Consider the following 12,351-nt stretch of genomic DNA (forward strand, 5'->3'; position numbering starts at 1 on the left):
CTTCGGTCTAAGACCAGTTTGCGGGAAAGCGCCCGCTGACTGCATCGAAATGGCGGGAACGGAAATGCTGTCTCTTGGACATCAGAAAGGCATCGGGATGCTGAAGTGGACTGGGCACGGTGGGTCGGAAGCTAGTTCCTTACATGTAGAGCAGCACCACGACATCGTATTATTGTGAATAACCTCGACCTGACCTAGGTACGATTTCGCGATTTTGTTGAACCACTTTTTAACATAGTCTTGAAAACATCGTACTTGCTTGGAATTACAAGATGACTTTGACCACCGAAGAAGCGCGCAAGTCTATGTCATTTGAGGAGGGTGCCCTGGTAAGAATCTGCCCCTTCCGGTACTTGCTGAACGGATCTGACCAACAGTCAGATTGAACCTCTCGCTGTCGCTGTTATGGCTGTCAGCAGTGTGGCGAAGATGAAGCACAATGCCAATGTGGCAGTTTTTGGAGCTGGACCCGTGGGACTCCTGTGAGTTTATATCTGCTCCGATCTCGTAAGATCCATCTGATAGGGGTTAGAACCATGGGAGTTGCGAAAGCTCTTGGGGCTAGACGAATCTTGGCAGTTGATGTCAACGAACAAAGACTCGACTTCGCCAAAGACTACTGCGCAACGGAGGTTCACGCCGCCATCCCTAAAAACTCTGGAGAGGACAACATGTCTTACTCTAAGCGACATGTAAGTCTCCTAGAAGCCGGGTGCAATGGCCTACACTCGATTGACTCTTCCCAGGCATTCGAGATCATGAAGAAATTTGGACTGGGCGAACGCGGAGAGGGCATTGATCTTGTTGTAGAATGCTCGGGCGCCGAAGTTTGTGTTCAAACTGGAATTTGGCTCGCGAAACGACGTGGCATGTTCGTGCAGGTCGGCGCTGGTCCGGCAAACAACCTCATTCCAATGTCCATCCTTGTGAACAAGGAGGTCACTGTGAAGGGAAGTTTGAGGGTACGTGTTATCCGAAACTTCGCACAAATTCTTCTCGGTGGGCAGACGCTGACTATTTCAAGTATGGGCCTGGTTGCTACCAGCTAGCTATCGATCTTGTGCGGCAAGGCCGAATCAACTTGAAGCCCCTCCTGACACATCGGTTAGACATCCACGTCCCCGCAGATGGTTTCCATAAACTAACGTGATTCTCACAGTTTCCCTTTCAAAGATGCCGCGAAGGCCTTCAAAGCAATGCAAAATGGAAAGGGGGATGATGGAAAAGTGACAATCAAAGTCATCAGTAAGTTTTCATGCGTACGATCTCTTTAGCCAATAATCATACTGACACCCATACAGTTGACGGGCCTCTGGCTTGAATTCATTCAGGAGACAAACTATTGGGAATGTCAATCGATGTGTTGGGGACTTTTGTATGTATGGATGGAACATGTGCATCAAGGTTGTACATCTATCATGAAGTACTGTCCCTTCAAAATTGGAATCCATAGAAGATCTACTCCACATGCCCTACACACAGACTTGAAAGATTATTTTCACCGTCGCACGCTGGTTGAAATTAGAACAGAATGGCATAATGCATCTAGCCTTCCATCGAGAGAATCGACGACATGACTATGAGTACTAATAAAACACACATCAATGAAGTACTGCCGTCATATAAATTTCATATGAATACACAGGTCAAATCGTCTGCGTATTCTATGCTGGGAGGCTGGAGTAAACTGGAAAGATGACATCAGTTGGAAGGTGGGCTTCAACGAATGTCATTTAAATTCCACATCACAAGATCACCCACAATCATGTGGAAGAACGGGGAAACATCTCATCACACGATGCAATATGTGACGAATAGTCTTAATTCAAGGTCTACGCGACTGAGCACCGGCTTTCTACACGATGACTTCGCTCTTCAATCGGCTTTCATGATGACTCTCAAACAAAACTGGCGGTCGATCTCCTGTATGAACATTAGATACCGACTAGTGTGACATTTTAGACGAGAACTCACGGTTGGTAAGGCTCTTCGAGAAACTTGATCTCCTCCTCACTCAGCTCGATCTCAAGTGCAGCAAGAGTTCTTCGAATCGCTCAATCTTCGAGACGCCGACAATGGGAGCAGCCACGGCGTCCTTATGAAGAACCCAGGCTTGAAAGAGTATTAGTATCAACATTCAAGTGGAGGGGATGGCTTGGGCCGACATACCAAGACCGATTTGAGCCATGTTGTATCCCCGCTCCTCGGCCAGCTGCTCAACCCTTCGATTGACTTCTTTTTCCCACTCTGCGCCAAGCAAGCCTTCATCGTGATATGCATCCGAAGTCTGCAGTGAATGTCAGTAAGTTATTTTCTTATCAAAGGATAGGTCATTCTCACTGAGCGGACAGTCTCGTAGGCACGAGACAGAGGCCGCGCCAAGTCTGGTCATTTTCACTCGTGATTAGCTGATGAACCTGAGGCACTGCGTTTGAATTTGAGAGGTTGGCAATACTTACGACCTCTTGCGAGAGGGCTCCATGGGGTCGAGCCGACGCCAAGGTATTTCAACAGTGGCATCATCTCCCTTTCTTCCTCTCGGTATAGGAGATTGTAGAGGTTCTGACAGTTGACAAACGGAGTGAGGTTGTTATTCAGAGCGTAGTCTATGATCAGGGTCAAGTCAGATTCTATCCATTTTAAGGACTGATCGTGAACGTACTCTGCATTGCATGGAATTGCCAAGCCCAACAGCTACTGATACCGATGTAGCGTACGAAGCCTGCTTTGACTACATCATGCAGGGCTGTCATGGTCTCTTCAATCTGCGGAACACTGTCAATACGTACAGGAGACACATAGGGTAACCGCGACAAAGGCGTTACGTACCGGTGTTTCATAGTCAAATCGATGAAGCTGCAATGCCTTCGTTAGCTGAGCGCTTCCCCTTATCCCCGGCAAGCTTACCTGCAGGACATCGATGTAATCTGTGTCCAGCCGCTTTAGCGCCAGCTTTACGTTATCAAATATGTGCTGAAGTCATCTGCTGTCAGTAAGGCGTAGGAGAATTCAAGAAATTTGGATCATACTTTTCGGTTGTTCCCAGACGTCATGGTCAAGCCTGCCGGGCCTTGTTTCTCGGAGTCTCCAACCGGGTGAAAAGACTAACAGAGATTCTTTCAGTTGAAATGCCGGGAATTGAACTTGTAAGGCCTCCTTACCTTGGTCATCACCACGACAGACTCACGTGGAACGGTTTTGAGGAACTTCCCAAGAATCTCCTCGCTAATACCGTTACAGTAGAAGTTGGACGTATCGAATGTGTTGAAGCCCAGTTCCCAAGCTCTCTGTTAAAAGGTCAGACGAAATCCATCCTGAGAAATTTTGATCTAGAATACAGTGAATGTTTACCTTCAAGTGCTGCAGCGCCTCCTCCTCCTCGATGCGCCACGCAACATCTTTCTTGGTACCGTAGGTTGCCATGCCGAGAATGAGACGCGATACCTGGATCCCAATATCAGCCAATGATAACACAGCAACATCTCATGAGACGCGTAAGTACCTCCAGTCCACTCTTCCCCAATCGTACGTATGGCATTTTCGGGGCCGGCTTGGAGTGTCCGAACTCCGTCGGCACCGTCCGGCCTTGATATCCGCTGTTGATCATGATTGAGGATGTGGCAAAGTGTTGATTTGGAGATTTTGCTAACTAAGGTTCGGTCAAGACTTCACTTGGGTACGGGATCGCAGTCTTCTGTATTTCCATGATCGTGAGCTTGTCTCTTATACCGGAATTAATCATCTCCTTCAACAGGCCCCAAAATCTTCACATCACCGCGACACTTTCCCCCGCACTTCCAAACCAACAAGACTGCAGGTGCTTCACCCTTTTCGGGGCGGCTACTGCCAGCTAAACAAGGAATTTACGATAAATGATCGCTGACATCATTGTGAGCCGTCTCAAAACAGTGGGAGGTTTGCGGAAGAGCGGGCTGGCATAGCGGGCTGGCATACTCTGTTTCAAGCGGAGACGTTTCCGCTTGGCCGCCTTTGACCCAATGCAGTCTTCTGCATACCACTCGGTCTACAACTTCCTCTTTAGGACGCTTGTATGAGAAGTCTGATTATCGAATCGCCAGCTTGTTGCGAGTTTCTCATAGCATTGATCAGATGTTCAGGAGCCAAGACGGTTCTTCAAAGAATGATCTTTTCCTAGTCGGAATTGCATTTCCAAAGTTACAATGTCAAACATTGATGATGGTGTAGATCGATGTCTTCGTGCCGCAGCGGCGGGTAGGCGGGAACGCGGAGATGCGGATAGACCATGTTACGCATTATGGACACGGATTCTGGCAGTGCGATGACATCAAGCAAGTTCGGGAGGCAATCAAGGCACACGTAGCTGCCGAATTCCATGCGTCGACTCTCGCCAAAGCCAATGATGATTGGGTGTGTTGGATTCAGCAATGGCAGTCTTCAATCGCTAAGGATGGTGGTTCCTGTCCTTACGTCCGATGCACCCCAGGTTTTCCCCAGACCCACCGACGCGTTACCCCGGATTCGTGTAGTGTATTCCTCTAGCTTGTATTTCCAGGAAAGCAGTGAGAACGTAGTTAGCTCTAGTCTAATGTTGGTGAAAAGGAAATATACAAATGATGTTTACTGCCGTGACGCCAGGAGCCCAGTCTGTTGAACCATCGAATAATCAAACACTGCCAAATTCACTTTTCGATTCCCTTTCAAACCATTGTCCATCGCGATGGCTGGCCTAGAGTCCCAAGTCCGAAACTATCGGTCCATACCGAACAACACGAATGTTTCCTGGTTTTTGGATCCATGTAATCTAGGACTTCTGTCCTTGTCTGCGATTCCCGTATGTCTGGCAACTAATTAGATTGATCAGGTCTTCGTATCAACATGATTCATTGTTTGGGGTGTTGTTTTACATTGTTCTTTAATGGCTGTGAGTACCTTCTCCACACCAAAAACTCCTAGCTCTTGTCTAATGAACCTCCACTGCCATGACAGACGATGGAAGCTTATTGAACGGACTCCAAAGCATCGATCGTTGGCACGAATACTTCGACAACCCCAGCGCTACCACATTGGGCTTAATGAACTCGGCTGGATTTCTTCCAGGTATTGTGGCGGGCTTTTGTGGCGACAGACTGGCTCAAACCTTTGGCAAACGGTTGACCCTCTGGATCGGAACCTGTATTACTGTGAGGCTTGGTTGACATCTGTCGGCATGATTACCCTCGCTGACCCAGTACTATGCTAGATCGTTGGTATTATCCTCATGTCGGTATCTACCACCACCGGGATGTTCTGTGGAGGGCGGACTATGATTGGCTTTGGAACCCCTCTAGCCGTCACAGTATCGCCCTCGCACCTTCAGGAAATTTCGCATCCTAGATATCGTGCTCAAGTGAGCTCATTCTGTAGGCTCTGTCGTCTCTCGGGATCTTTCTGGCTCTACCGCTAACTTTGCTGTTCGTCTATTAGTCACTTGCACATACTACATCGCTGCTGTGCTATCAGCTGGGGTATGCCTAGGCTGTATGACTATTCCATCAGACATGTCCTGGCGCATTCCATGCTGGACACAGCTCGTAGGTCCGATATTGACTTTGGCCCTGACTAGCACAATGCCAGAGTCCCCAAGGGTGGATGCTCTCTCTCGATTTGATCATTGGAGGAAGTCACTAACCCTTCTCTTAGTGGTTGGTGAAGAAAGGTAGGCTTGCAAACGCCCGCACAATTCTCATCAAGTACCATGCGAACGGAAAGGAGGACGACGACTTGGTGGAATATGAGTTCCGGGAAATTGTGGAAGCATTGAAGCTGGAGGATCTCAACAAACAAACCACATACCTTGACTTCTTCAGAACCCCAGGAAACCGGCATCGACTATTGATCTTGGTCGTGCTTGGTGCAAGTCTGAATTGGGTTGGCAACGGAATCATGTCCTACTACTTGAGCCCCATCCTTAACGGGATCGGTGTCACCAACACCCGCTCTCAACTTCTTATCCTCGTCGGCCTCAATATTTGGAACTGTTCGTCCTACAGCCATCCCTCTTACTCACACAGAAGGGTTGAAGCTGACCTTAGAGAAACAGTGATTTGGTCCACTTCTGCTGCTATCAACATCGACAGGATTGGCCGCCGACCTCTTTGGCTCACCGCCACCAGCGGTCAGCTAGTCACCATGGCTGTGGCCATGGGGCTTTCGGCTGCGTACACAGAGTATGGTATTAAAGCCGCGGGAACAGCCGTCATACCCTTCTTGTTCCTCTTTTATGCGTCCTACGACATTGCTTACACACCCATGTCATATGGGTAAGTCTACACGACGATACTTTGACACGAACCTGCACTGACGCATCCTTAGTTACCCAACTGAGATCCTGACGTACAGCCTTCGAACCAAAGGGCTGGCCATTTATATCGTGGTAATTGCTGTAGCTGTATCGTTGAATACCTGGATCAACCCCATAGCACTCGATGCTTTGGGCTGGAAATAGTGAGTTGTGTGCCCAGCGTGGATATCGATCCAGTTTAAAGGCTAACATAGTTCTTCCCAGCTACTCAGTCTACATTATAATCAATGCTGTTCTGTTTGCCATTCAATACTTAAAATTTCCGGAAACGAAGGACCGTACTATTGAAGAGATAGCAACGATATTTGACGGTACACAAGCTACCACGGTCATGTACGCGCGAGGCGAGAGTATGGAAAGGGATGTGCGAAGTGTGAGAGAGGAGCCGGAGGACAAAAGCACGTAACGCTGTTTCGGCTTCCTAAACTTGGATCGAATATCTACATATATTTATGCCTCACTCCGCCTCCGTTGGGTAGGACTCAGGAGTCATGTTTACTTGAACCCCTCCCCTCTTAGCATACGTAGAATCTGCAAATGGCAACGGCCACCCGCCTTCCTCTTCTGAGGTAGCAAGCCAAAGTCGCTGTAGCCATCGCTTCTTAGTAATATCGTTGTCATCCTTATATGCCGATCGCGCATGCAAGTTGTGCGTGTTCGTAACAAACTGCACATCGCCCTGCTGTAGAGTCATCTCCAGCGACAAACGGTGGCACATCTCTTCCATCACCTTGATCGCCTCCTGTTGAGCGTCAGTGTACTTTGGCAGCAAGCCTGCCTCCCAAAATCTCTGCAATACTCCCACATAGTACGAGTCCCACTTCATGCTCAGCTTGCCATTGTAGTAGTAGTATCCCGGCGTACGCATCCATTCGTTCTCGCCTTCGCTCGTTTCGCCCTTTCGGTCGTAGAACCAGTGTGGCAAACACAATTGCCGAAGAACGTCTGGTCGCTCCTTTCGTAGGATGTTGTAGATATGGTGCGTAGAGACGACTTGCGACTGGCCACCCTCCATGGCCTGGTGCAAGCAGAGCAGTCCGACGATATCACTCTCATCAGAATGGTAGGTCTGCGCCTTCTGAGTTCGATAGATCCTTCCCTCGCCATTGATCTCTTTCCCCTCTGCCAGATCTTTGATGTGCCCCAGCATGTGGCCTTGGCGGTTCTGGCTCAGGCGACGTCCGATGTAGGAGCCTAAGCCAAGGTACGCGATCGAGGCTTGTCTAGTCGTCCAACTGTGAACGGGAAGACCTCTCAGCACGCCGAAGCCAATGCCATTGATGAGCTCATCTCTGACTGACGCGAGAGTATAGACAAACGACGTGGGAAGAATAAAAGTTGACTTGTCGACTTCGGAAAGTTGTAAGTTGTTCTTCTCGATGTCGTTAACGGCACTTTCAATGTGGGTGACTTCGTCAGGTGAGAAAACTCGGAGCCAGCGACTGGTATCAGCTTCCAGATCTTCCTTCGTCCATACAGTGCGGCCGACTATAGCCTCTGGCATAGACTCGTAGGGCTCTAGGAGGTCATACTCCGGCTCTCGCTGCCCGGAGCTGAGGCCGAGTCCATAACACCAAGTTTGGAGTGTCGTGGTCTCTGGGGCTGCGGTAATCGTAGACATATTGGAAGGTTTGTATATTTCAGGAATAGACGAAAACTATTGAGAATAGTAATTGAGGGGCAGATAATGATCTTCCGGCCGGTTGGTATTTGCGCTCATAGAAACGCTGACATGGAGTGAAGTTTGTCGATCCGATGGGAACGCGTCCTTTTGTATCCGAGCGTGAAAATGCCATTCAAAAGCCCTCGGAACAGCTTCAGATATCTGTCTGATACGCTGCCCATCCTCCTTGTCCATCACTTCTTCCTTGGTTGGCTTCGAAGTACGGGAGCCCTTCCGACACAAGCTGTACGCTTTCGTGATTCGAATGCCGGTTTTCCTTGCAAACTTCGCATTGTCTTTCCTCGGAGGAAGATCGGGGGGCTAGTCGGAGTCGATGTGTCGAGCAATCACGTCGCTTCATCTCCTATCATATCGGTGTGATAAGGCAGCGCCCGCACCATCTTCCCGAGGAAGGAGACTCCGAGGACCCACTATGGCGCCAACGCCACCCCTGACAGCATCATTCGCAACATCTCAAGAAAACTGGCAATCGGAATCTCTTACTCTGATGAAGATCTGTGTGTATTGCCTCTGTTGTCATCTTTGGGGACTGAAAACAACCGAGGATCAATGCACTAGGCATACTGCCGGAAGAAAAGCCATGGTTCCCTTCGCTATGAGGCAGCGAACGGCCATCTTCGATGTACATAAAGCAGTAAGCGCACATGCTGGCAAGAAAATCTCAAAAGAAAAGAGGCTTCAAATTCAGATTGTACATCTTCCATAAGCTTCTAAGACCATATCATGTCATCCAACACCATTCCAACGGCAGTTTTGAAGCTTCAGACACCAAGAAGTGACAGTAATGGTTCCGCCCAGAATTCTTCCCGTCCCCGGGTCTTGGACACGCACATGGACGGACTCTCAACCGTTGATGGCTCAGGTGCCACCATCGGGAGAAGCGCTCTCATAGCAGGTATTCCAAGATTCACAGATCCTTATCAGGAACGTAAATGGGTTTTGGCACGGATGGCTGGAGCTTTCCGAGTGGTTGCAAGAAAGGGCTACCTCGAGGGCACTGCTGGCCATATTTCAGTCCGCGATCCAGTTGACCCTGACACATTCTGGATAAGCCCGTAAGTCACTTATCCCGCCCGAATCTTCGTTCCGCTCACCCTTATTGACGACCCGCGAAAGCCTAGCCCGCCACTTTGGTCTCATGAAGGTGAGCGACTTGGTGCAGGTGAACATGAATGGTGAGATCATAGGTGGCAATCATGTGAGTTTGGAAACATGACCGAATTCACTGTACTCATACTAAACCAACGAGGCATGCATCAACAACGCCGGTTCCAATATTCACTCGGCTTTGCACCACGCCCGTCCCGATGTCAACGCAGCGTGTCATTTCCACAGCATTCACGGAAAAGCTTGGGCATCCTTCGGACGACCACTCGAGATGCTCAACCAAGATGCTTGCACCTTCTACAATGATCATGCCGTCCATGACATGTTTGGTGGTATTGCATTTCAGGCGTCGGAGGGGGGGCGGATCGCGGCAGCATTGGGACCCAACAGGTGCGCGATATTGAAGAATCACGGCCTTCTAACAACGGGAAAGACTGTCGATGAGGCTGCATTTCTCTACACTCTGATGGAGAACTCGTGCCGCGTCCAGCTTCTGGCGGAAGCAGCTGCTGCTTCTGGTATTCAAAAGTCTATCTGTCCTCATGAGGAAGCGGAGTATACGTATCGACTGACCACTCCCGAAGCCATGTGGTTGGAATTTCAACCCGATTATGAGTACGAGCTGGCGGTTTCAGGAGGCGACTTCCTACTTTAGCGTCGGATACTACGATAGACAACGGACGAAAAGAGTTTTGACCAACATAAATACGCCACCATTGCTTGTTCCTTCATACTCTTCGTGGCCTTCTGGTCATGTGCTTGATGAAATTCCATACGTTACACAAGGATTATATTGACCTAGCGCAGGCTAGGGGCTTCATTTGGGTCAAAGAGCCAGTCTGACAAGGGCCCGTTCTCAGATGCTTACAGTTACTACAGCCTCTGCGCCACTGGTGTCTAGTCGAATGCTTCCTGGCTGCGTGACGGCGCCGTAAATTGCTTGCAGAGAGAGATTGTTATCGATAGTGAATGTAAAAGACTGGTGTGTTTCTTTGAGATGGAAATGTGATTCACCTTGTCAGTCTGTTCCCGAGTGTGTATAAAACACCTCCATCAACCCAGCTACGATCTAAGCAAAATGAGAAGGAGCAAGCCTCACTCACTCGACATCATAAGCCACCTGTCTTTGCCAATCGCATTTTGGATCTTACACCGCTTGATTTGACACCCCGACAACCATAATGCAGCTCAGCTCTCTGACTCTCGCCTTGGCCGCTGGCCTTGCCGTCAACGTCCAGGGCGCCGCTATCCTCGCACCCCGCAACGAGACCGCGCCAGTTCTTATGTACAGCCGGGTGGTCGAGGCTGGAACCTTGGAGTACTGGGGCTCTACTTCTGAATCATCAGCCACGTTCGATGGGGATGCCGCCTGGGAGAACCAAGCATCCTGGCCTCCGGTCGCTTCGCCGGCGGGATCCGAAGCCAACGCTCAGTGTGGCAGTAACAACGTCTTTTGTTCCGACACAAACGGCGCCCCTACGGACTTGTGCAAGAGATTGGTCAATACCCTGCTCAACAACCGCGGTGTCATCGTCCCCAGCAATGTGAATGGTATCTCGCTGACCTCGGATCGCTCCATCTGCTGGATTGGTTGGAGGGACACGATTACCAACATGCCACAGGTACGTAGTCTGGAACATTTCCTCCGCTCTCCTTTGGGTGGGACTTAACTAAGATATAATTCATCAAGGGCAATCTCATTGACGCCGCTGCGACCACTATTGGCAAGTGCGGATCTGATGATGCCGTTTCGGGTTGGGCAGAAAACGTCAATCTCAACAACGTTTGCAGCCGCCAGTGTCTTTCCGACCGCTTGGGCTGCTGGTAGACTGCGGTGTCGCTTGACGCTTGAGTGGAGGTAGATGTATCTGTTTCCACAAGATATCTGCAGTAAGTCTCGATTTGCCGATCTACAAGGCGCCTGGCCTGCAGAAGAAATTGTAATACACAACGCATGGGTGGCAGTTTCTTATTTTGTCTCGCCGGCAACAATGAATTGATCGTGGGGACTCTGAGAGCTCCAACAGAATGAGAGCAAACTCTCGTCGTTTGTGTATTACTTAGTTAGGTAGTAAGGAATTGAAACTCCAGTCACCAATTATGCCTTTCACTTCCCTGACAGAAACTTTGCTCATTACCAAGAACAGTCCATGAAATTTGCGGCGACTTCCAGTACAGCATACTTCGTGTGGGCTTCCATGGCGAAGTAGGAAGCTCAACACGGTGATCATCTTCCGACTGTAAACTGCCAGTGCTTGGCCTTCAACAGGTTGTATAAAACCACCAGCGTTGGAGTCGCGACTCCGAAGCTGCGCGCGGTACGAATAGGGTTGCCAAGAATGACCTCAATCTCCATTGGTCGTCCTCTAATAGCATCGACCTGCATGCTGGGCTTTAAGTGTGCTTCCTTGGGTGTAAAAGCGACCATATCTTCTTGGATCCCCGACGGAAGCACACAACCGGCTGCTCTTGATTTCCACAACTTCGTCCATGGCGGGGCGAATGAGTGTGTCAATACCTCCGGCATCCTGTACGGTCCCCGAGTCCATGTTTGTCAAGGCGCAGACTGTGTTGAAAGATGCATTCCAGATGAGTTTTCTCCATCGATACCAGATGATATCTTCTTGAATGTTGCACTTCGCTCCCCCAAGATTGTACATGTCTGCAAATTTGACACATGAGTCTCGAGACTTTCCGTGGCTCTGAAACGGAAAGGGTGAGATCTGGAGGATGTCCGGGTCATTGTGGAGAAGCTCGCGGCCGTTGAGCTCACATCCGATCATGGGGACGTCTGACAGAAGTGTGGCTTTTGGAAAGGCGTCAACGAAAGGTTGTTCGATGTCGATGCCGTTCTGGACCAAGACGATCGAGGTGCGATCCAGAGTTACAGCGGGAGCGATGATATCCGGGATCGAGTAGATGTCAGGGAGGTTCTTGAGGGCGACGACAACATAGTCAAAGGGGCCGTGTTGGAGAGAATCGTGGACAGTACGCTCAACTGTCCGTTGGTGTCAGCTTTAGAAACCTCACGTTTCACAAATGACGTACTATTATGAGGTCTCCAAGAGTCGATCTCCCCATGGTCGACGCTTTGGATTCGGAACCCTTGGCTTTTCACCAAGTCAAAGTTCGACCGCAGGATGGCCGTGACCGTTGCCTGCCCCGACTTCTGCAGCGCAAAAGCGCACATGGTGCCGACCGGACCGCAGCCCACAACCAGTATCTTTACTAGCTCCAT

The 12,351-nt window shown here is 49.7% G+C and overlaps 6 protein-coding genes across 6 annotated transcripts; 3 read left to right on the forward strand and 3 right to left on the reverse strand.

Moving 5' to 3' along the window:
• Positions 1 to 272: 272 nt before the first annotated feature.
• COL26b_007012 (uncharacterized protein) lies at positions 273 to 1,321 on the forward strand (the record flags this gene model as incomplete). The annotated part of the gene is made up of 7 exons (XM_053179820.1): positions 273 to 329; positions 382 to 482; positions 599 to 692; positions 747 to 962; positions 1,046 to 1,104; positions 1,160 to 1,245; positions 1,302 to 1,321. The coding sequence occupies 7 exons, from the start codon at positions 273 to 275 to the stop codon at positions 1,319 to 1,321; spliced, it is 633 nt and encodes a 210-aa protein (XP_053036168.1).
• A 693-nt stretch (positions 1,322 to 2,014) lies between these two features.
• Positions 2,015 to 3,423, reverse strand: COL26b_007013 (uncharacterized protein; the record flags this gene model as incomplete). The annotated part of the gene is made up of 9 exons (XM_053179821.1): positions 2,015 to 2,112; positions 2,170 to 2,287; positions 2,341 to 2,384; positions 2,460 to 2,606; positions 2,663 to 2,765; positions 2,830 to 2,856; positions 2,908 to 2,927; positions 3,188 to 3,287; positions 3,352 to 3,423. 9 exons carry the CDS (start codon positions 3,421 to 3,423, stop codon positions 2,015 to 2,017), a joined length of 729 nt encoding a protein of 242 aa, XP_053036169.1.
• Positions 3,424 to 5,588: 2,165 nt separating this feature from the next.
• Positions 5,589 to 6,728, forward strand: COL26b_007014 (uncharacterized protein; the record flags this gene model as incomplete). Its single annotated transcript, XM_053179822.1, has 5 exons — positions 5,589 to 5,606; positions 5,662 to 5,998; positions 6,062 to 6,281; positions 6,334 to 6,465; positions 6,527 to 6,728. The coding sequence occupies 5 exons, from the start codon at positions 5,589 to 5,591 to the stop codon at positions 6,726 to 6,728; spliced, it is 909 nt and encodes a 302-aa protein (XP_053036170.1).
• A 51-nt stretch (positions 6,729 to 6,779) lies between these two features.
• On the reverse strand, positions 6,780 to 7,943 carry COL26b_007015 (uncharacterized protein; the record flags this gene model as incomplete). The annotated part of the gene is made up of 1 exon (XM_053179823.1): positions 6,780 to 7,943. One exon carries the CDS (start codon positions 7,941 to 7,943, stop codon positions 6,780 to 6,782), a length of 1,164 nt encoding a protein of 387 aa, XP_053036171.1.
• Positions 7,944 to 10,294: 2,351 nt separating this feature from the next.
• On the forward strand, positions 10,295 to 10,941 carry COL26b_007016 (uncharacterized protein; the record flags this gene model as incomplete). The annotated part of the gene is made up of 2 exons (XM_053179824.1): positions 10,295 to 10,735; positions 10,804 to 10,941. 2 exons carry the CDS (start codon positions 10,295 to 10,297, stop codon positions 10,939 to 10,941), a joined length of 579 nt encoding a protein of 192 aa, XP_053036172.1.
• A 399-nt stretch (positions 10,942 to 11,340) lies between these two features.
• Positions 11,341 to 12,303, reverse strand: COL26b_007017 (uncharacterized protein; the record flags this gene model as incomplete). Its single annotated transcript, XM_053179825.1, has 3 exons — positions 11,341 to 11,500; positions 11,571 to 12,111; positions 12,162 to 12,303. The coding sequence occupies 3 exons, from the start codon at positions 12,301 to 12,303 to the stop codon at positions 11,341 to 11,343; spliced, it is 843 nt and encodes a 280-aa protein (XP_053036173.1).
• Between the last annotated feature and the right edge of the window lie 48 nt (positions 12,304 to 12,351).

The sequence above is a fragment of the Colletotrichum chrysophilum genome (genome assembly GCF_026319265.1).
Source record: "Colletotrichum chrysophilum strain AFK26 chromosome Unknown scaffold_55, whole genome shotgun sequence".
Classification (NCBI taxonomy): domain Eukaryota; kingdom Fungi; phylum Ascomycota; class Sordariomycetes; order Glomerellales; family Glomerellaceae; genus Colletotrichum; species Colletotrichum chrysophilum.